Source organism: Haliotis cracherodii, unplaced genomic scaffold (genome assembly GCF_022045235.1).
Source record: "Haliotis cracherodii isolate W230 unplaced genomic scaffold, xgHalCrac1.p SCAF_2, whole genome shotgun sequence".
Lineage (NCBI taxonomy): Eukaryota > Metazoa > Mollusca > Gastropoda > Lepetellida > Haliotidae > Haliotis > Haliotis cracherodii.
In genome coordinates this window covers 59,818,585-59,842,805 of record NW_027266275.1, presented here as the reverse complement: position 1 = coordinate 59,842,805, position 24,221 = coordinate 59,818,585, and the positions used below count along the sequence as shown (strand labels likewise).

The following is a 24,221-nucleotide window of genomic DNA, read 5'->3' as shown; positions in this document are numbered from 1 at the left end:
TCTCAAGAAAGTGTGAGTCAACTATGTTGATAGCAATTTTCGGGGATCATGTCAACTGTTCAGAACTTGACTCTGAGGGTGTAAGATCGTTGGAGCCAGGATCTCTTTCACGAAACGTCTAATAACAACGCTAGTCCTCTTCACCCAGAGCTGGTTCAGCAAGTAGATCATCCTTATACATTTAGAGACATGACAGGTTCCGGCAAAGGGTCAGGTGGTCTATTCACGAAGCTGACTTATCGCTAAGAGTTTGGTAATGTTATCGTAACGAACTAATTAAGCTAAATGTAATTTTAAAACTGCGAGAGAAGCAATATATCTTCGATTTACGACAAAACATGACCTGTTTTAAGGGTTTACGATAGGTAAGCTTGTGGAAAACATATGACATGTTTAAGAAAAAGAGTTGGTAGAGTATGTCTCCTGAATGATCCTTGACTACAAAACCAGGTGCTTTCCAAAACAAGAACAACAGATCCAGATCTCTGGTCAACACGTCACAATCACCGCATTTACCAATAATAACATATGTCAAAAGGTGGTCGCGATTAAAAGTATCTTCTTCATATATTTCCGTTGAAAACAATTGTAGCGTGTGTGAATGCTTTTGCACTTGCCGTGACATTTTCGTGACAAGGGAAGTATATATTATTCCGAAAGATGGGAAGCAACGGCACCCCTGCAAACGTTCCGCGTCATCTGCCATGCGTTGTCTTTGCGACATTTGAGTATTGTACACAATCACGTGTATGATATTCTGCTTACGCTGAATGCGAAAGAAGCCGCAAGTCGGTTAAATAATACCGTGAGTTTTACGCTCGACGTCTTGCCAATGCAAAGAGTATCTTTATTCTTTTGTTGGCAAATATGCATGTACATGCACAGACTATCATTACACTAATATTTAACAACCAGGAATGACTTGAACTATACGTTGTTTGCTAAGAGAAATTATTAAAGATTTGCGTTCTGAACAGTACATGTAATAAATCAGTTACTCGTAGTATTTTATTCCAGCGAACCACGAGTTGTGAAAGATGATGATTCAGAATATCGATGGTCCCAGAAGAGTTCTTGAGCTGATAAGCTTGGTTTATGGAAGTTTGATAAAGCGAATTAAGATCAGTCTTGCATATTAGTCTGTTAGGCCAATGAGAGTCAGTTCTTATCACCAGTGCGATACAATATGAATTCAATATTAAAACAAAAATGAAACTGTTACAAACGACAAAATGAAATACATGTAAGTTTTTACATGTATTATTGCATTTCCGCTATTTACATGTTACAACCATGATCGTAAAGGGATGAGAGCATGCGACATTGGACGTTTGATACATATAACCAACAATGTAACGTTTGCAATCTAACACAGACAATATTGATTCCAGCATAACATAACCCTGCATTAATTTCTTCATATCGTCGCAACATGATACATGTGTAGTACAAGAATTATTTGTGCGATTTCAGGAGTGTTTCAGAGCTTGAATTCTATTGGCCTTGTTCGTGCATTGACGGATCTGTTGGTCTTTGATAATGGAAATCGATGTGTGGAGGACTCTGACTGCCCCAGTTCCAACACAGTGCCACCATCTGTCAATCGGCAAAGTGTGGAGGTCGATTCTTCATGACAAACACGCAAAGTTCCCATTAAAATCAGGGATTTAAGTTTTTGCTGTTTGAAAAACTGATGAATGCGTTCTGGTTTTGCTGGTGAATTAGATCTCAAATCTTCGATAATGATTCATTTTCCACTTAAAGAGTGGGAAAGAAATTGGGTAGAATTCAGACGGTTTTGTTTGTTGCGAGCTTGTTTGCTCTATTAACGTAGAATTCCAAAACAGGACTTTAACAAAGTAAGCGCAGATGATTCTGGTTCGATTAAGTATCTAGGGATACTGAGGCGAAAGCTGTGGATGGTGAATGTTGTGAATACATTAACCATTATCTGTGTGCAGCAAAGGATGTCTGTAATGTGGTTGTCGTTGCACTGTAAGCTCAAGATCCGATAGACATGCATGACCATTGTATATATAACGGATGGAAAGAAATAATGGGATGCATCTTTCATGAAGCCATGTATATAGGAACATCCCAAATATCGACGGCTGATTGCAAACATACAATGGCAAATAGTGCCACCAAACGTAGCAATGAAACTCACAAACGTGGAAAGCATGCGTCAACAATGTGTTGGTCGTAAACATACATCGATGCGCATGTGCATCCTCAAACGTCGCGCATCCTTGTTGTGGAAACAAGACAATACATGAGTTCAGCACAAACATGGTAGTTAATTAGTAGCACTGGGTCTGGAATATATATATATGACTAGCTGCAGCAGTGTGGTGTCACGACTGTGAAATCTCAAAAGGCAAACATGGGTCGTTGTGAAGAGACTTGGTCGTGGAGGGAAGCCCAAGACAATCCCTCTCGACGATCGCTAAATGAGGATAATTGCTTTACGGGATCGCTTTATATCCCATTCACAAGTAAACACTGAGTTCAGAGCAAGGACAAACATCAGACTTAGTGACCAAACGATCCGTAATCGCCTTATATCGACGGGAATCAAAAGTAGTCGTGTGATAGTCAATCGTGTGCGACCATCTCAAACTGATTTATTTTCACAGTGGTACGAGCAATACCAGATGTACATACCGCGATCTCATTTCAAAGAAAAATTATCAGTAATAGAAATATTGCCAAATTTCACAATTCATGATCAGCATGAACCCCACATGTGTAGAGTATGTGAGGCCCATTTCTGGTGGTGATATTGCTGGAATATTACTAAAAGCGGCGTAAAACCATACTCACTCACAGCAGTGTTTATCCATTACACATATATAGATTTGTACAAGACAAGAGACAAACGAAAGACGATCATAAACCAAAGGTCTAAAAGAATATTTACGTACAACATCATCATGCTATTTGAAGTATAACTTGGTAGTACTCCTCACAACAAGTTAAAGAACACCCACAACTGTAACACTGTGTGTTGCAATGCCCAGAGGCCACAGCAGATTAACCATAGTCATATGAAAGAATGGTGTGTCATTTCACTTCTGTTGACGTGAATTGATTAAAGAGTATTGTCATGATCCGCCACACGGTGACGGCTTGATGGTAACATAAAACTCCACGGGCCTAAAAACAATCAATTAGTTTTTATACAAATCCAAGGATTGTTTTTAAAAAAAACACTTTCGTCTGTACAGTTATCACGTTTAAGTGAATAGTGAAAAAGTTTAATATCCCTTTCATAGGTAGAATTGAAAACGTGACTTGAAACATTCCCAGCTCTCTTTTACGAAGAAAACACACCTCAGCTCTAAAAGTGAAGAAAACAACATGACACCCCAGCCCAACCCATATTAAATGGTCTAAGTAAAACTATTACATGTGGCTACCCCGTGTGGAATCTGGGTCAGAATAGATCCCAAACTAAAGCTCCTTGTGCCTATCTTTACGAGGCTACCAGATGGATCAGGAGACCATGCTGTACATGTGCCATTGATTGCGTGCCATTGCACCAGACAGCGAGGGATGTGGCTCGTAATATCAATCACTGCTTTTTGTGGTCCAGACTCGATTAATTACAGGCCACTACAAAAAAAACATATACACAAACCGGTTTCTACGATATGGTGCTGCTCTATGTATTTAATATGCCTACAATCACGGTACATAAAGTACCGCGTGTTTTGTGGTTTTGCTGTTTTTAACCTGGGTGAAATTTCCGTTAGCATTTGCAAGCCTACAGACATTTAGTCACAACGAACACAACAAAAGGGGATACGTATTTCTCTCTAGATTGTTTCAGTCTTTGAAGTAAGAATAGAATGTTTTTTAACGGGCGATTTCTTCATCAAAAACATGTTTGAACATTTCATTATTTGCTGCACGGCTTACATCCTTTTGAAGGATTGTAATAGTGATGTCAACAGCTACAATATCATGTCATAGACTACAGACAGGGATAGCATACTTTACACCGTGCCACCATATCCCTTTTGTGTCGTGAAACATCACTCGCGAACTATTTCATGCAACATTAACTATTATTCTTTGATCTAAAGTTTCTTGTATGTTTAACGAGTTGTCGAGGTTGCGTCTGTGGTTCATCATCTTTGCCAAGTAGAACTTCAACATAAAAACACACATCTACACGATTGGTAGGATATGACATCAATTGAAACGAACCATTAACATATTTCGCGTCCGTAATATGGATTACGGTTTCAGTTGAATAACTATTAAGCTCCACCGATGAGATTCCGGGACAGAAAGGATTGTTTGTACCCATGGTTGTCGTACAAACCGACTAAAATGTGAATCGACTGATCACTTCTTGATTATGTTTCATCGTACTCCAACGGAGTCGTTGTTCATACATTCAACCACTGGTTTAGATGGCCACACTCGATCATTTACAGGTCGCCGTGATATAACTAGATATGAATAACTGCGGCGTAAATCAACGTTCACTCATATTCAAAGCACTAGGGCACAACTGACAGGTGCGCCATGAAACACACTTTTCATTATTTCATATGCGGAATTTTTTATTTAAACTTAAAAGAACTTTTGAACATCATTTTCGAACTGTAATTATGAGAAAAATAACTGCTGTGTTTTCAAAGTAGAGCTGGGTTACCTGAAGATGTAACCGCCCTTAAGTAAAATTTGAACCGAACCATCGGGGGTTTATTGTGATTATATAACATCTGATTGACCCAATCAGAAGAGAGTTATCTCCAACTTCACGGTAGATTTCGTGTGTCTGTTTTTAAACGAGCACATGGTTTGCAGTTGAGCGCCATGATGTAACTGAACCACTGTTCAAAGAAGTGTAAAACCCAACTCACTCATTCCGATGTTTTGATTACAATAGGAACTATGTCATATCCTGAAGCGCAGAGAGACCTGGGGGGAATTATCCTTATTGAGACAGGATATTACTTAGCCAGTGCTTGGAGCCATAGATCTTTTCTCTGATAGGAGGAGCCACGTACACTATTATTCAGAACATCCAGATCATGTCCAGCGAACACGTATTTTTGTCTTGTTTACCCTGAGGACAAACTATTTTATCCAGAATTTGTTAGAACGTGTTATTTTTTAAACCCGTAAAATGACATTGCAAATACTGGTAATAACACTTTCTGTTCAAACTAATTATTGCCTTAGTGTTTTTATATGCCAGCATTGGCTTACCTTTTTCTTAGATTCTGCCATCCTCTGGTCTCGACTAGACACAGCTTCCCCTGGTGGTTTGTTGATCCACATGACAAGTATAATTTGGCCATAGGTGATGGCCATCACTACCAGAGGCAGCATGTACTGCAGGATCAAGATAGCCGTGGAGTAGATTCTCTTCGATTGATCATCATCCCATATTTCCTCACAGAACGTTGGTGCTGTTGGGTAATCCACGTAGCGATGTGTCCTGGCATAATAGGCAGTGGGTGTAGGCACGGCTAGAGCCAGGAACCACACTATGCAGATAATAAAGAGGGCTTTTGATTTTGTCAGCTTTTGTCTGAGAGGGAAAATGATTGCCACATATCTATCCATGCTTATAGCAATCAGAGTGAAGGAGCTGAGAAACACTACGACTACTTGAAGGTAGGACCAGGCCGGACACAAGAAATCTCCAAAAGGCCAATAGTTAAGAATAAGATTTGCAACAAATGTTAAGGGAATGCAAAACAGCGCCATTAATAGATCACTAATAGCAAGGCTGACTATGAAGAGGTTTATCACTGTCCTCATCCGGCTTGCCCTCATTACTGTATAGCAGATGATCAAATTCCCACCAAAAGCAAGTATGACAATCAAGGAGTACATTGTGATAATGATGGTCTGTGTGTACAGAGGAACAACCAATGGTTCGTATCCTGGGGGTAACGGTGTACTGGCATTCCTCTCTAATACTGTAACATTGCTGTGATCTGCCGGGGCTTTACTTGGGATAATCATCTCGAATGTCAAATTTGGTTCCTCGTCTTCCGCCATGCCCAAACCATTCGTCATCCTGTGGACAAAATGAAGAGTACACATAAGGCAATAGTCTTCGTAAATATCAATAAGTCAACCTGAACATGTCAATGACATATCTGTTATCACAAGCCACATTTCATAAGTTTTTTCGCGTATTACTATATAGTGTATTGTTTACAAGGTGACGCTCTCTTTTATTTAGGATCCAACCAATCACAAAATGTTCTCTCCGACACAATGACGTTTTAGGTTACAAATTCATATAATAAAATGGAATATTATTGAATTCCACCAAGAAGCTGGGAAACAGTTATTTCAACTGAACTGTTATGGACGTATCTTTATGTTTAATATTAAAAAAAACCTCAAGATAAATGGGCACAGTTTGCTGTGGACATATGTGACAAGAAAAGCAATTAATTTGTCACTTTTCTCTTTCACGTGGACTTTCTCACTGACAGTTTAATGCATAACGTTACCGTGCAAACGGCTCTATGCGCAGTCACTCTTTTACAAAGCAAAAGAAAACTGGTGAGGAAGAAGTGAAGCAATTTATTACCTCATTTCAAACAACAAGTTGCAATCGTCTGTATGTACATGTGCATCAGAGCACACTTAAAGATATTTGTCAGTAAAGACGTGTACATCTGTTTAAACTTATTTCAAAGAAGAACTGTAATTTCGAAAAACATGCCTCAATAATAGCTTGACATTATCTCTACTTCCCCTATCAAACTGTCATTCCATCAGATAAGATCTTTTCTCTCTCCCTAGTTTTCAACTTCATACAATTGCCTGTCTACTTATATGTAATTTGTTAACAGAAAATTGCTCTGTTGTTTTCCACGTCAGGAAGAGAATGTTCAGGCATGTTACCGTGAATAGCCTGAACAAACAAAACCTTCGTTTCGAAGGTAAAACGTAAATACTCCTGTGACGTACGCGGTATATTGAGAAAATAACTTTCATAACTTTCAGGGTCATTGTATTGCTGCCATGAAGATTTGCACACAGATTAAGTAAATCTAAACCAAATTTGCTATCAGAACATGAAGAAAGCTGAGCATGATTTGTCAGATGATATACGGTTCAATTTTCAGTCATTGTTTACTTTCAGATTTAATTTCATCTATCAAAATATCTCATCATATTTTGATATCCTACAAGGACAATGACAATAATGAAAACAAAACCTATGACATTTGCCTGAAATTGAATCATTATCTTGATACTAGATTTTTTCTTTTCTTTTCTGTCTGCAATATTTCTTTCACTACACAGGTTGTTGTTTTCTTCTCGCAAAAGGCATAAGTTATGCGGTACATATAGGTACAACGTGGACCATATGATACGTGCTCCTGGCTTCGACAATGCCGGATACAAGATGTTTCATTTCAAGATGGTCGCCGCAGTAACACTGTCAATGGGTCAATTTCTTTTGAACCTTTTGTTTAAGGATAATACCTTATGTCCTTTGGTATGTTTTCTAAGTAGCATTAAGGCCAAACATGAATGTGAATACAAATTTCCACTATATGAACATATTTCGTAATTCTTCAATGTATGTAAAAAGATATTTACCATGCAATTTTGGCATGTAAATATAAAACGACAACGCCAGAGAATTACCAATCTCGAATATACAAGGAAACAGTTTCCAATGGGCATACAAAAGGCAAAATTATATTAATACATGCAGAACATGTGTTCTAGTGAAGTTCACATGTCCCATATTGCGTAGAATACTTTCTTTCATGCTCGTAATGTTATGCTCCTGCTATAAGGATTCGACAACTAGATAGCTCAAGACAGATTTACACTCAGTGTGGTGATGACACAATTGAACATTTGTTTGGCTATCAGAGCAAAACTATATAAAATGTATATTAACGAATTTAATCAATCCAAATAGAAAAACAAAAACCAATATTTAAGAATTATTTGCTGTATGGCAGCTATTATCAGCACGTACCTATAGCTTAGGTATTTTTTCTAAAAACACTGTATATCAGCAAACATTTCATCAATGTTAATCCTTCACAGGGCACATGTATGTTCGTACCAATATTCATGTTGGCAGTCGATGCGATGACCAACGTTACCTTCTGCAAATCGAATAATGTGTAATTTGGAAACACATCACGGATGCTATCCAGATAAAAGGTTTTGCGTATGTCTACAACGTATTTAGATGACCTCACCGTCCAATGGTAGCAATATTCCTTCGCACTGACGTGCAAAGTAAGAGTGTGGACCTCCGAAGACAGCTCTCTCTTATTACTCATTGATTACTGTTAATCAGTATATTTATTCATTTTCGGCGACACTTCGCCACTCGAAATGTCAAGACGGCTGATGATAATTCAATTTAACCCCAAAAGCACCTAGCAGAGACTATACAGACTATACTCCACTCAACAGTCAAATTTAACAATAAGATTATGTGTGGAATCCCAGGTTGTAACCCAAGAAAATGTAGCAGATGTTTTACAATGATGTAGGTAATACTGTGTGTCAGTGTTTATGAACGGTTTTTCAAAACCTTCTGTCATTCGATTTCGAAGTCACACTGCAGCCATCTGTACTTACTGAATAACGGCCATGATGTTCCGAAACTCAGTCACCATGTGTCATTTATTGGCAAGAGTTCTAAAATGCTCAAAGCATTAAATATTTACAAGAGAGCATCACAGAAGGAAAGTTCAAAACTGGTTTAAAGTGTCCGTGAGCGTAGTGTAGAATATGAATACCAGCAACCTATCCTTGTGCGGATGAGTGAGTTGGGTTTAACGCCGCTTTTACTGGTATTCCTGTTATATCACGTCGTGTCAGCTTAATGTGGGAGGAAAGACCGAAGTGATGCAGGTCTCAGACGTTTACCACTTCGGTGAAACACACGAGCACGGGCATGATGTTGACAAACCTAGAAATATAATTGGGGCCAATCGGGATTCGAACCCACAATCATATGTTTCTAGCGTGGTCAAGGGACGAAACACTGGACAGCGAATCGCGGCGCCTGAGACGACTGGGCCACCCGTGCCCCCTTAGTGCGGATGACGTTCTATTTGAGAAATGACAACTTTTGACAGAAAGTGTTTGATATTTTTTCTTGGCCAGTGTTCATATTGATAGTCAGATCTGATACGGGTGTCTCGTGAGGTTACCAGGCATGATAGGAAAACACAGTGATAATCTCAACATGTAAAACGGATTAAACTTATGCTAATTAATCTATTGTTCGAGCTGTGATATTTGTATTTATTATTAGTTACAATATCTTTATCAACCTGGAAACGTAGTACGAAAGCAAAGATGAATATATTACATTGTTTCGAACACCCGATACATTTTCCCAGGCCACACCCGAAATCGATACAACGAGGTTCGACTGCATTATAATTATTACTGCAACTCACGGTTTTCTGAATATCATTTGCGGCTATGGTATTTATGTACATCACAAGACCTGCACACAACATTTCGTGCCAATACATACAATCCAAAAGTACCCAAAAGGATTGGAAACCAATTAAGTGATTTATCTTATTTATTAAGACTTGGTTTATGATCTTCACAACTGAGTGCATGTGCTTTCACAAGGCCTTTTTTCAATATTCCAGCAATATCACGGGGAGGGACAAAAGAAATGGGCTTCACACATTGTACCTATTGGGAATTGAATCAAATCTGAGGCTTGAACCACTAGCTAAAAGATGCCGCACCGCCCCTAATCCGCAAAATAGTTTAAAACTAACACTTTGCTCGCGATCGACTGAAAATACTGATATAAATAAAATAATACCATTAACAGACGTTACAAGGTAAATTAGGATAGCATCATCAAGAAACGTAATGATTTTCCTTTGGTTAACAAATATTAAATTCTCTATAGCTAAGAGCCAGCATTGCTTTCGTAAACACGTCTTCAGGCCTATTTAACTTACACTATCATGAACTTCGTCTGGTGACGTCGTAAATGAAAATGTGGATCCATTGAACGATAGATTTGTATAATTATTCACCATCTAACACTAAGTAAAGAGATGAGTAATGGCAGCATCATGTGATAACAAGACATTGTTACATTGGGGTTACACGTCCTATAGCGTTCGTTAACCCCGATTCAACATATGATAACTAATGGTCACACATGTCATACAGTCCAAAGCCAGGCACCACTAATATGATGTCAACACAGCTTGGGGTGACAGTGACTATTGTCGATGGGATTCGCTGTGGATTTAGCTTTTAGTGGTTCTTCGAATGACTTCCTTAGCTGACATTCTAACCAATTTGCTAATTAACTTTTTCAGCCTGCTTGAAAGCTAAGATGAACCAGCAATCTTACTAAGGGCGCTCTGCATTTGTACTTACTAAATGTGTAGGAGACAAACAGTTAGAACCATAGTTTAGCATCAGCACCACGTGCGTTTAAGATATGTTTCACTATACGGTTGATAAAGTACTTCTCCTTTGATTTTGTTTTTCAAATGTGTCAGATTTCTTCATCCAAGTTTTATTCCTCAGGTATTTCTGGAGAAGGATCACATATCACATTTAAGTTCATCTCTGGGTAAAAATGTTGAATGCTTGTTCACAATGTTAATTCTGCCAGTTGGAGTTGTTCACTTAACTTGATAGTCTTCTGGATATTATAGATTCTCATTTATTACTAATCTGCATTAATTAGTACAATGTGCATTTATCTGAAATTAAGATGAGCATATAAAACATTGATGTCATTACAAAGTGTTGTTTCTTGCAATATTTAATGGAATGGATTATTGTTAATAGCATGGAGAAACACACTTATATTTTCACATTTTGATAGAATGTTGAACTAACGGGAATGGTAATACACTATTATATAAACGCATGTTTCCATGTTTTGATATTTGATGAGAGGGTTGTTTTGAACGATGACGATGAAATAACGATACCCGTCTCCAAATTTAGATGGAACCCTCTGATCAACCTTCCCAACACTATATTCATAACGTTGTTTTTTTATGTAAGATAGGTTGTCAGGGAGCTTTGAAAAAAACAAGTTTACTGTGTGAGTTCAATGTGACGGCAGTACTGTGTGATACAACGTTGTGAGCTCATCCTCAAATAGAAGACCAGTTGACTCCAAACACTGTGATAAGGTTAATGCGGAATGGTCATGCAATATGCAATGATCATTTATTGGAAATGCCGTTGCTATCAGGGAACATGATAATTAACTGTCAGTGTCGGACGTAGAGGTAGCCGCGATATATCATTTGACAAATAGTCAATAGCACTTGTTGAAAGCAATTTGTTCAAACATATAATAGCATTAACATTGGAATCATCTTCCTTTCTCTCTCAGCATGCAGAGATATCGAGCCAGAGCGAAATATCTTTCAGCAAAATAGAATTTTAATGTGTGTATTAATCAATGTGTTCAGAAATGTGAGTGAGTATGGTTTTACGCCGCTTTTAGCAATATTCCAGCAATATCCCAGCGGGGAACACCAGAAATGGACTTCACACATTTTACCCATGTCGGGAATTGAACCCGGGTCTTCAGCGTGACGAGCGAACGCTTTAAACACTAGGCTTCCCGCCCGCCCCGTTCTAAAATGTAACTGGGGCATGACAATATGAATGAGTACAATAGACAATATAAACAATGCCATGAAAACTTTAAGCAAACGGGTCATTTCACAACTAGAGGCTCATCCGGTGTGACAGTGTTCACTGTCATAAAATATGAAATGTTAAAGGGAGCTTATATTTGTTTCTTTTTCTAAAACAGATGCCTTATTACAAACAATGTCAAATTTATGTTCGTCCAATAGGCAGCGGAGTACTGAGATCATCATGTCCCAAAAGGCAAGAATTAATCTATCTCTGTAGGTAATAATCACACGTATGGCTTTGAATTAACATTAATATTGGTTTATTGTTTACTACAGCAACGTTCATGTTAAGTATGAGCTAAACGCAAAATAAACATGCAGAAAAACGCGGTTCCCACCATGTCTCTCAACTCCTTGTCATTACAGTCACATCAGCAGCCTCGGATACTGATACTAGTCAAAGGGGGATAATTCTCATAATCACATTTATCCACTCTGAAGCTCAAGATGGCTGCCAGCAAGTGAAGCTGCTTTTATTGTTGACTCTTTTTGCCGAGTATTACCTAAATTAGTACTTTCGAACTGCATGGGTGTAGTTAATCTTTGTTATTACCACACGCCAGAAAACTTGGTTGCTTTGCCTAGAAAACATAAATATTTTTATCATATAATGGGTAGGTTTCTCGGCAGGATAAAGCCAACGGATAAAAACGATATCCGTTGGGGTCATATGCGGATAGAGATGCAAATATCAAAGGTCAAGTAGGGACTACTTTCAGTGCTTATAAACAAACATGGCGTCGCCCTTGTCATTCGGCGATCAAGTCAGAATTAACCATCGGGAATCTGGATAAACTACAGGGATAATCGCTATCATTATCAAAAGTCCAGTCTAATATACTGATAATCAGTGTCTAACTGTGACGTAGCTAAGGCATTTTATAAGTTTTGGCAACTTTGGAGATATAAATTTCGAAACAATTTTGCGAGGGCACGAGGCCTAGCCAAGCGGGATCAGTAGCCATATATGTGCTTGTAGACCTCTGCGGCTTGAAACCTTCTCCACAAATTAAAATAGTTGGATTTGGCCGAAATATGTTTGAATTGTTACCTTGTTTCGTTTTGTCGCTGTGTGTACATCTGACTACACTTCTTATCGTTATGACAGGGCAGGCTGACTGTCAACATCGTCTGACCGTGGCCGTGACGTCTCATAGACTAGGGTTAGAGTAGCTTCCCTTTGACAAAGGGCAGTTACTCTAGCGGACAGAACGATGGATTGCCGCGAAAGGCAATTAAAAACAATTGATGTTTTGCGTATATGTTGCTTCGCCACTGTATAAGAAACAGATTTCAGTTGGAACTATATTGGCTACTGTCACTGTCAGACTGACACATCACTTACTCTGTGACGTAATAAATATTAATGCGCACATTCAAGGAAAATTCGCAATGTTTCGGTAATGTTTGTGAGAGAGGGAAAGCGATTTTGAAGCACAGAATTAAAGAATGACATTATATGATAAAGAGGTTATCACGCTTGTGTGTTTGGGGATGGTACATATCCTGTATTAGGAATAAACACTATGTATTTAGCTCGCCAAGGCTCGCTAAATACAATGTTTATTCCTAATACAGGATATGTACCATCCCCAAACACACTCGCGTGATAACCTCTATTTATATGCTTCTCCAAACTATGTTGTAATGTGGTCTCCATGTTCATAAGTGACCTTCTAAGAAGCACTAGTGACACTGCGATATCCACTGATATGAAAACATATCATTACCATCACAGGTCATTAACTTTACCGGAGACCATATATGATCTCTGCCATTCCAAAGTATATGTGATGGTAATGGCACACTATGAGGGTAATGACACAATGCATGGATCATATTCAATTGATGGGCAGTAAGAGAGTACTAATTTGGTCCAGAAAAGACATTTTAAATTTAAAGTGCAGTTTCAGCACATTTGTTTCAGTCATTACCGCCACACGTCTTTGGAAGCGATACATTGTAGTACACACCTAAAATACCTACAATCATGAGTCAGTGAAATGTACAATGATGACACCAGTTAGGAGCTAAACTGATGGCCGAACACACATGGTTGGATCTTGCCCTACATTAGCTTACAACTCCAAATGAGTCACATAACATTTAACCACAACAAATAAAACTCGTTCCACAAAAAGGGTGGTAACCATTATCAAAGACATTCACCTCTAAGATTCACAAAGCATACAACAATTATAATATAAGATAAATATGTTTCAACGCTCGCATTACTGGAAGTGCGTGATGGAACCGTGTGGGCAGACAACAATAATCAATAATTATAATACACACTCTGTTGGCATATGTATATAGTGCACGCTTACATATTCGTTCATGTAGGAAGCTGCTTTGTAAGGTATAGGTCCTCACTGGGTATTCCGTGATCGTACGTACTAGTCAGACAAAGAAACGAATTATTTATTTTCCCATTATGCTGAACGGGTGCGAATGAATAAATTGCCACAGATGTGCAAATTTGCCCAAAAAGAACTTAATTAGCAGGTTATGTATCCAAACATGAAACTGACAGAAAATAATGACTCACTTGGGAGATGAAACAACATACACGGACAAGAGAGCGGAAATCATCAGTTTAATAATAGTTTCACAACTACAGTGTCTTGAAACACTGAATAAAGTCCTGTTATTCCCGGCTTCATTGTTCCGCAGAAGTACATATATGTAACCATTCATATATTTTTCAGTACCTTTCTAATGTCAAGGTTGTCAGACACACAAAAACAATGCAACATATACCATGTACCTTCCATTTGATTTGGGTCAAGTCACATCAAAAGAAGTATATTGAACAAAAGGCATCCGGCCCATATATAAGAGAAAGTTTTATATACAAATATAATCATAAATGTTACACATACATGTAGGGATATACACGTTAACTTGTAATGCATGTTTAATACATAGAGAACGACCTAATATATTAAACCCGTTCTTTGTCGTTAAAATCAAGCGTTTATTGGTGACAATGATAACATTTAATAATCATAGACATGTAATTAATTTTTGGTCGACAAACAGCTAATGGATAAAGATCTGCTTTGTATGGGCCAGCTTTTCAGTTTATATGCAGCGGATGTGAAATCAAATATGAAACGTCGGAGAAGACATTGGTGATTGAAATGAGCCTGACATATCTTATTGATATGAGTCACCGTTCAGTTTCGCTTGTCACAATGTTTATAACATAAAAAATTCTTTAGGTAAAAGATAGACGAAACATATTTTATACACAAATATCAGTTTTACATGATTCATCGCTGAACGTAGTCAAACTTAAATTTTCCTCAGATTATTACATTGCAAAGTCGAACAAAATGCGTTCAGAGAAGTATTGAATTATTTTGATTTCAATATGATTTTTTAGTGACAGAGTGAGTGGGTTGGTTTTAACGCTGCTTTTTATAATAAGCTGAGGTGCAAAGAAAGTATACCGAATGTTTTTGTAATTGTCAAATTTGATTATTTCTATTTAGCCATCGCTTATTCTTGCAACTTTTTGTGAAAAGTAATCTTTGGTTGGGTAATGTTGTGTAAAAATGCATTAGTTCAATGATGACTTAAGTAAGAAATGAATTTGCAACCACATAATCCCAATCATGTTTGAAATGTTCTGAATTTGTGCCGGAAAAAGTAAATTTAGTGATTTTCAAAGATAAGATATATAAGACACTCATCAGCAGTTGCGTATTATGCGACAATAACAAAAAAAGATTAAAACCAGTTTTAAATCAAATTATATTTAGAAAATAAAACCGTGCATAAGCATTCTTTGAGTGTTGTCTCAGCGCCAGTACAGTTATTGTTTTATATAAAGTCGCTAACTGAAGAAATGTTCAATTGAAAATCAAACATATGATACAATCAACTGAGAGGCGTAGTTTCGTTTGCACCTCGAGTTTATTTCAGTAATGTCACGTTGTGTCAGCTTGATGCGGGATGAAAACCCGACGTGACGCCGATCTTGACGTTTGCCTCTCTGGTGAAACCATTGAGCAAGGGTATGATGCTGAAAAACCTGGAAACAAACCAAACTAGGGCTAGGCCGGGATTAAGTAAGTATTTATTCTGTTGTTAAAATGAAAATTCATAATTCTGACTGGCAATATTTGATGTTTCTTTTCTGAGAAGTATGAGTACAATTGTCGCTATTTACTCACTTGTCCAATAGCATTGCATTCGGCTATGCATTGCATTACAGTCATGCAAGTTTTATCCATATCCGCCGCGACTATCGGATTTAGTTAATGAACACGATTTCTCCCTGATGACCATCGACATACAAACTGAGTAACGTTACCCCTGGAATGTGTACAGCAAACTGTCTCCTCCATACAAACAGGAAGGTCAAGTTTGATGCTGTTATCTACAGGTCTGAGCGGTCAGATCAATCAATTGCGCTTCTTGTCTGATATGGGCCTTTCTCGGGGCTTACATTGGGCAGTCATTAATCATTATTTGAGCATCAAGTGGTAATTCAAAATTAGGTAGAGATTTCACACTTCTGCAAATATCCTTAGGCTGGAAACTAGTACCATGATTTCCTTGGACAAACTCTTGACCCGAGGTGCATGGCCGATTACCATTTCATGACTCCAATCAATGGCAGATAAACCGGTTTCTAACACGCAAAACAGCGTAAAATGACCAAACCGAGTTACGGATCAACCCCACTGGTCGTGAAAGGGAAGTTTACTTGTAATAGAATGTCCATCGACTTGCTAATTTGTGTCTGGGGATACGAAAACTGATGCACTTTAGCGTAAGTGTTTCCGATGTCTTTTTAGGCATAAGTGTCTGTCAAATGTCTTTGCACGTTCAATACGGCTTGCCATGAAACAACATACTGATTTGCAAGGCACGTCAATCTATCTATAACTATATACTGATTTTGGCATCTGTTGTATTTGTCATGAAATGAGTTAGGGGTTTAAGCAATACGACTACAACCTCTTCAACTAGGAAGCACGTTTATGGCTTGACTGAGCAGCAGACTCTGCTCTTTGAGTGCACTTTTGCTCAATATTGGTCATTTTACGACCAGATGTTGCTATTGTGTCCCTACCTTCACCCTTAAGTAAATCCTATAAATATACATTTTCTCATTGCGACAACCTGAAGGTTTGGAATGGGACGGCACACGCAATGATCCAAAGAAGTAACACCATTTTGACAGAAGTGAGAGAAAAAATGTCATTAAAGTATGTTGGTTCGAAGGTTACACAAAAGTGTCAAATGCCCCCTACACACATTTGCGTTTCCATAAGTACAACGTTTTTCACAGGTTTGATGAATAGTGATCAAATAAAACAAAGGGTTGATTGGTCTTTCAAAATACACTACTGTCGGAAGACATCCGATTCATTGTTTTACGAGGTTAACTTCTGATGACACTGATAATCATTTCATGGTCGCGGGGAGCATAGGTCTCGTGAAAATGAGCAGCGCATACGTAATAGGTTACAATATTGTGTTGCTTATGTTAGCATAGGATGACGTGAGAAGCTTAATAGGTTAACATCTTATGATGGTGTGTTCCTTAGCTTAACACCTGCTGACCATTAGCAGTCCTAAGAAATGATTAAACGGAGCCTAAACGGCGATGTATTGATATAACAGATTTATCGTATGTAAACAAACATTTAAAACACTAGCATTACGGTCACAGCTTGAACTTTGTAATGTGCATGTCCTTCAATCACTATGACGGAATGTGATCACATATTAGGTAAGCCAGTTTGATCGTATGAATACTGGAGGTCACATTCTGACCCGGAATCCCCCCCACCCCCTTCCCCCCCAGGAAATCGGGTATGAACCGACATCATGATTACGATGTGCTCGTATAGTCTGTACCCGACATTTTCCTTTTCCTTATCGAAAGGAAGTAACCTTTCGAAAGAACACTATTTTAAAAGGCAAGTGCACATGAAAATATTACTTGGCACCGACTTGCAATGCACCCAATAACAAACCTTGCAGCAGGTACTTGTCTTTAATTAACGCGAATGCTCATGGGAGCTAAACAAGGCACGAATTCCCATGAGAGTGTCCTGCTCGTGATACAGGCAATGTTTAGCATTCACTTTCACGGTTATTTGGGACATTTTAAACTCTTGAAGTGATTGTAATTTGATAGAACTGGATGCACTGTTTCTTACTGTCCCTTCCATAAATCCAACTGAATCAAAAAATGAAAAAAAATAACCAAATCTCGACAGAGCGACAATGTCTCTTCTTAGATTATATTTTCTTTCTGTGTACAAATGTCGTTGTTTTAGGCGTCATGCAGGACATGCGTACTCTTTTTGCGAACACCTGGTGTCATCACTGACTTTCAGTGGTCCATTCCAATATTTTTCACAGCTATTTTGCCCATTACGCCAAATACAATCTGTTTTGGCGGATAATCTAGATTGGTTATTCGCTTGCATTGACAATGTATTAGATTTTATTTGTTGTCGACTCTTGTAAAGTTTTATGCATTTGAATAAGTATCTGTAATAATAATAATAATAATAATAAACGAATCTTTCATTCATCAAATCATATGATACGTTCATGTTCCAGGACCGACGCTACTTGAATATAACAGTACATTTGTAAACAATAAGAATTCAAGTCAAATATTTCGTTTTGATTTTTTCCTTCTTTTCAATTATTCTTCTTTGTTCTCAATATCATTAAGAGTTACATAACGTTATTTAGGTTGATTATATCATGTAATATCAGTGCTAAAAGCAAAATATAGTTCAAACGATCACTTTGCGTTAATACTGTTCATTGTAATTTCAGGATCATCGAGACACACGTACAGGACTTTAAATGAACAAAGCAGCATACTTACATTATGATATGAGTATATTCTGGATCGATTGGTTTTGACCACAGGCAAAAGCGATAATCCGTCACAAAGTCAGCACTTGTAACAGGTATCAACTCAATCCTGTTGAGATGGATGAACAGCTGAACTACGAGCAAGCAGCGACATAAATATATGCGAAGGTACCATTGGCAGAGCTGTAGCTTGTATGCATTGGCTGTTTGTCAGCACCCACACAGTTGTTAGCTGTCAAGTGGCATGAAATAACACTTACACGCCTAAATACGCCTCTCTGACCCCCCTATCCCCCCGCAAGGTTATATTTACAGATGAGCAGGTATCAACCCAACAGTCTTAGAACTTCAAATTTGCTTTGATTGCATGTTACTTCTGTCACATAGGGGGTATCGATTGTCATTTCCTAAGATTTTGTTTCAACGTATATATATATATATATATATATATATATATATATATATATATATATATATATATATATATATATATATGTCTGGCTTCGTTATCAGTGGAATATGACTGTTACAGCCGAAGGGAAAGTAGTTGATATTCAAATCCAAATAGCTTTCTGTTCTTAAGTTTGATTGCTTACTATACTAAAGAAACATATAACATCATGGCTTGTTGATGTACATACGAAACATTTCATGCAACTGTGTTCGCATATGAATTACATGTACGGCGACATGTGAACGGGGCATCCAATTCATGCACAACACTAAGAAATGTCGTGGACCATTAAATGTTTTCAATATTAGAGTGAGTATGGTTTGTGCCGCTTTTATCAATATTCCATCAATATCACTGCGGGGGACATCAGCAATGGGCTTCACATATTGTACCCGTGTGGGGAATCGGACCCGGGGCATTTTCGTGACGAGCGAACGCTTTAACCACTAGGCTGCCCCACCGCCCTCCATTGTTAGAAGCATTTTTGTTTTCATATCGTTTTGATAAACGTACTTACATCTTATATGTACGCAAAGGCAAAAGTTGTTATCACGTGGAATTAACTTAAACCGTTATATGGAAAGTTGGATTTGAACATGGGAACAATGTGTCTTCAGAATAGCAGGTCCCAATTTAATTCAGGAAACCCATGTGTCAACAAACGTTCCACACTATGGTCAGTCTCGACCAAGGATATTTCCAAAATTCAACATGCTGTTTTCATTGGTATATACTGAGGAAGAAAAAAAATAGTTTCGAAAAATTTAAATGTTAACAATGCCGCTAGTGGTCCAGAATATTTTCTTTGGCTAAAAACTCGTGTTTTTTGTTTTGCCAATACATAAAGGAGTGTTAAGAAATATCATCATACATAATGCAACTGACTTATTAAACTTACTTTAACTAATGTTTAGCGTTATTATTTTTTCTCCCATGGGCGAATAAAGTTTGCGCAAAACACATCAATTTCCATGGTAACACGGATGATAACTAGTTGTATATCAGTGCAAGGCCAAACAACATTAGCTACCATGCATGAAGCAAATAGGAACATCGCACCGGTGATTTACAATAACGGATGTTAAAACTTCAAACCCAATAAAGACAAGACGGAATGCGTGTTCCCTGGCACAAGATAGCAGCTCACAAAGGTAACTGATACACCAGTTATCACTGGCAACTCACAGGTTTACCGGTTAATCAAGTCCGTAACCTTGGTGTTGCAGTTGCGAAGACCACTGTCATCTACGACACAGACTCTTGCTTGTGCCCAGACAGCTAACATCCTAAAACGATATATTAGGAAAACCCGTGGGATCCTTGATGATGAGACCACAAAACTTCAAATGCACAGCTACGTTTTATCTAGGCTCGACTACTGCAACTCATTACTAAGTGGCACCACATCAATAAACCATCTACAGAGACACCAGAATACGGCTGCACTCATCGTCACAAGAACCATGAAAACAGAGCATCCTCTTCTAAGAGAGCTTCATTGCTTACCAATATAGAAGCATACAACTCGGACCATCACCTACAACTCCCTCTCAAACTATTCTCTCGACCAACCTTCGCGTCATCTTAAATCAGCTGACAGTATGTACCTCGTGTATCCAGACACCAAGACACGATTGGCTGATAGCTTTCTCAGTATACGCCCCTGTCGAATTCCCAACCAGTCGACCTAAAAAAAGCTCCAAGCAAAGAAACATTACGCAAGAAACTAAAAACCACATAATTGCAAGAAGCATACTGCTGACTTGTAATTTTATACCATCGCATGAAAATAACTGGGCTTACTGTAATAGAGCCGCTTAACAGCAAAGACGTCATTTAGACGCTTTAGAAATGCATTATTATGATCATCATCCTCATCATTGTCATTAATCCAACTCATTTTTAACTTATATCAGCGAATTTAAGCATAAGTAAAAACAAAAATGTTTCCCTTTATTGCAAATTTCTGGTTGCTAAATCTTTCACCATATTTGAGATACGCTATGAATATGTCACGTGCCTCTAAAGTAACACGGTATTCATATATACTTTTCCTGATATATTATTTGTTTCAGGTCATTGCATTAACATTCTGTTAAGTTATAACATTATTGAGTGTTTTTTAACGGAATCGCCGTAGATCTGGGAGATAATGTGTGTACAACTGATTGCGATTTCCGGCTTATTTACGAGAAAATACACACGGTTATCTGAAGCCCTGCGTATAAAACGATGTCAAGCATAACAAGAGATACACCCTTAAATGCTTTATCGAAGACATCACATATTTATTGACCAAGTTTGTTATCACCTACTTTTTCATCCAAATTCGATGAAGGTATACGATGCAGTTTTTTGCTGCGTATAATTCTAAAAAATCTAATGCATTATAATTTTGTTTTACATCCGAAGAATGTTGGTAGGGGAGGTAACTCAGGTCACTTGACAAGGAATTCAGATATCCGGAAATTAGTTTATCCGGATACTATTTTAGAAAAAAGCAAGTGTCCGGTAAGCGAGGTTCGACTGTACTGCGATTGTCCATTTATCCATTTCATCTAACTTCTCATTGTATATTTGCATGGAGTCAATTTCTCTTTAACATTGATCATGCTGCAAATGTCCAGTCCACTTCCTGCGTTAATTACACAAGCAATAAGCTATCACTGATTAACATATTTATTGCTTGGGTATTGTCCTTTAAAAGTGAATGTATTTATTATCCAGATTAAATAGCCAGCTTCCTATTAACGAAATTGATTTGCTCACGCCTGATTAATTGTTAATTATTGTCAAAAGGGCATCAGAAATGACCTGTTAATGGTATAGAGATTCCTGGTATTAAGTGCAATTATGATTTTTTTTAAAAACATTTGTTATCTTAAATGCGTGTGTTTTTCTAAAACACGTTTATATTCAAGGTGCAAAGTCCTAAAATCACTCTTAAAGAGAAGAGAACAGAACGTTTCCTCTCACAGAGACCACATCAGAATATGAGTGAGTGATGGAGTTGGGTTTAACGCCGCTTTTAACATTATTCCAGTTATATCACGGCGTGTCAGCCTAATTTGGGAGGAAAGCTCAAAGTGATGCAGGTCTCAGACGTTTACCCCTTTGGTAAAACCCACGAGCACGGGTATGATGCTGACAAACCTAGAAACATAATTGGGACGAATCGGGATTCGAATCCACAATCATAGGTTTCTGGTGTGCTCAAGGGACGCAACTCTGCACAGCGAATCGTGGCGCCTTAGACGACTGGGCCACCCGCACCCCCTTCAGAATATGAACCTGTATAACAAGTTTATTCATGAACATATCGGCTGCTCGAAGTAATGAAGTTGCGTCACAAGACTCTGCCTTGGTGATAATGGATATTCATAGCAATCAGCAGTAATTTGTATTCATTAAACTGGAATGCTGTACAACCACCCTGACTAAAACACGTTATTTTGATTTTTTTCCCGTCAGATATTTATAAGAAACAGTGGTCTAGTGTCTAGGGGTTCAGTGTGGCGCTAATGATATCATCGCAAAAGTCGCAGACACCACCATTCACTCCTTTCCGTAACCCGTTGGCCCGCCATTCGTCTTGTCCCGGAATAGCACAGGCGATCCCTTTAGGTATAATCGTATCGCTCGAAAGCATCTGAGCTCCGCACTCAAATTCATAGAATCATGAAGAGGCGACGATCCAATGGTGCCCACTCCCTGATCATCACACTAGTGGTATTTCATAGAAAGGTATCCGTTTGTATTGAGGTATGAACGAGTGTTCATTGTTATAAAGCATGTGCTAAATAATCAGCGCTCAGATATGTGTAATATATTTTCTATCAAAGTCTGTTTCCTCTGTCCAAACAGACGGGTTGCCCGCTCTCTAGCCGCGCTCCGCTCTATAAGCCCACTATTTGGCTCACTGAAGCAACGTTGACTCCATACGGGAGTGCATATCTTGCAAAAGGTGCGTGTGACCTTTGTTTTCAGCTTGTGCAGTAGCTTTTAGAAGCAACATTGGTACAATCCCATTTTAACCAGTAAGAATACACAAACTGGTATTCTTCCAAAACGTATCCTGTCTAAACTACAAGCCAATTCCTACCCAAAACAGAGTTTTTCGCGGATAACGAAATGGAGGCTGATTCAGTTGGTGACAATGTATTGTAATAATGTAGTACATATGGTTTTACGTCGCTTTTAGCACTACTCCAGCAATATCACGACACTAGACACCAGAAATGGGCTTCAAATATTGTGTCCATGTAAGGAATCGAACCGCGACGAGCGAACGCTTTAACCACTAGGCTACCCCACCGCTCTGTAATAATGTAGATATATAAGAGAAAATATTATATGGATATTGTCTCGTTACAGTTTATTGAGGGAATGTCCGTTGCTGTAACGGGTAATTATAACTTTATGACCTTGCTTTTCCTGCAATCTCCAAGCTTGTTATTTGAGGAGAATGTGATGGATATACCGTCTGAGTAAGTAAAGTGTTACACATGTTCATATTTTGATGTATATACATAAAGTAAAGATGGCAGAAATGGATAGTCTAAGTAACTTACGCCCATACAAGTGTCCCGTAGAGGCTCCATGACTTTTGTTGATTTGGTAATGAAAATGCTATCTTTGTTGTTTCAATGTAGAACATGTGAGTTGAATTATGTGTCTCGATACTTGTAGACACACTTTGTGTATTTGCAAAAGAACAAAACATGGATTTTGAGCAAAATAAAAATGAAACTCGTGGAGGGGACATTTTGTTTTCGCCCTTAATCAAGCAAGAAATCAGTTGAATTAAGATAATTAAAGTTAGTTGAACTATGTCAAGATACTTGTGGAAACTTCTAAATATATTTGCAAAACAAAAACATTTTGAGTCGTCGAACCAAATATGTACCAAATATATGTAATATGTTTATATATACATATAAATGAAAACAGCATGTTAAATTTTGGGAATACCTTTTCACTGAAACACGCCTCAGCGCGGAGAGTTCCTTGACAAATGGGTTTCCAGAATTATAATGAAAAGCTTGAAGAAACGCAGTCAACCAAATATCGCTTGTTGATGACGATGATGATGATACTGAAGACTTAATAAGCGTACAGGAGGACCCGATGTCGCTTGAGTTGTATGCCTTTTTGCGAGAAACGGGTGAAATTGCTTCAAATGTTCTCCATGAAAAGGCCAGATATTCAGTCCCACATCATTGCCACAA

General features: G+C 38.1%; 1 protein-coding gene across 2 annotated transcripts in view; it reads right to left on the bottom strand.

The window, feature by feature from the left end:
- LOC139469334 (RYamide receptor-like) overlaps nucleotides 1-24,221 on the bottom strand; it is a 68,996-nt gene that overhangs the window by 17,945 nt on the left and 26,830 nt on the right. The window contains exons 1-2 of one of the 2 annotated variants that reach the window (XM_071251474.1): nucleotides 23,965-23,994; nucleotides 5,227-6,046 (exon numbers count right to left, since the gene is read on the bottom strand). In XM_071251474.1, the coding sequence (XP_071107575.1) occupies nucleotides 5,227-6,045 (819 nt within the window). In that variant the 5' untranslated portion in view covers nucleotide 6,046; nucleotides 23,965-23,994. Of the gene's footprint in view, nucleotides 1-5,226; nucleotides 6,047-23,964; nucleotides 23,995-24,221 lie in introns of those variants that run through there. The other variant, XM_071251473.1, reaches the window with a different exon arrangement.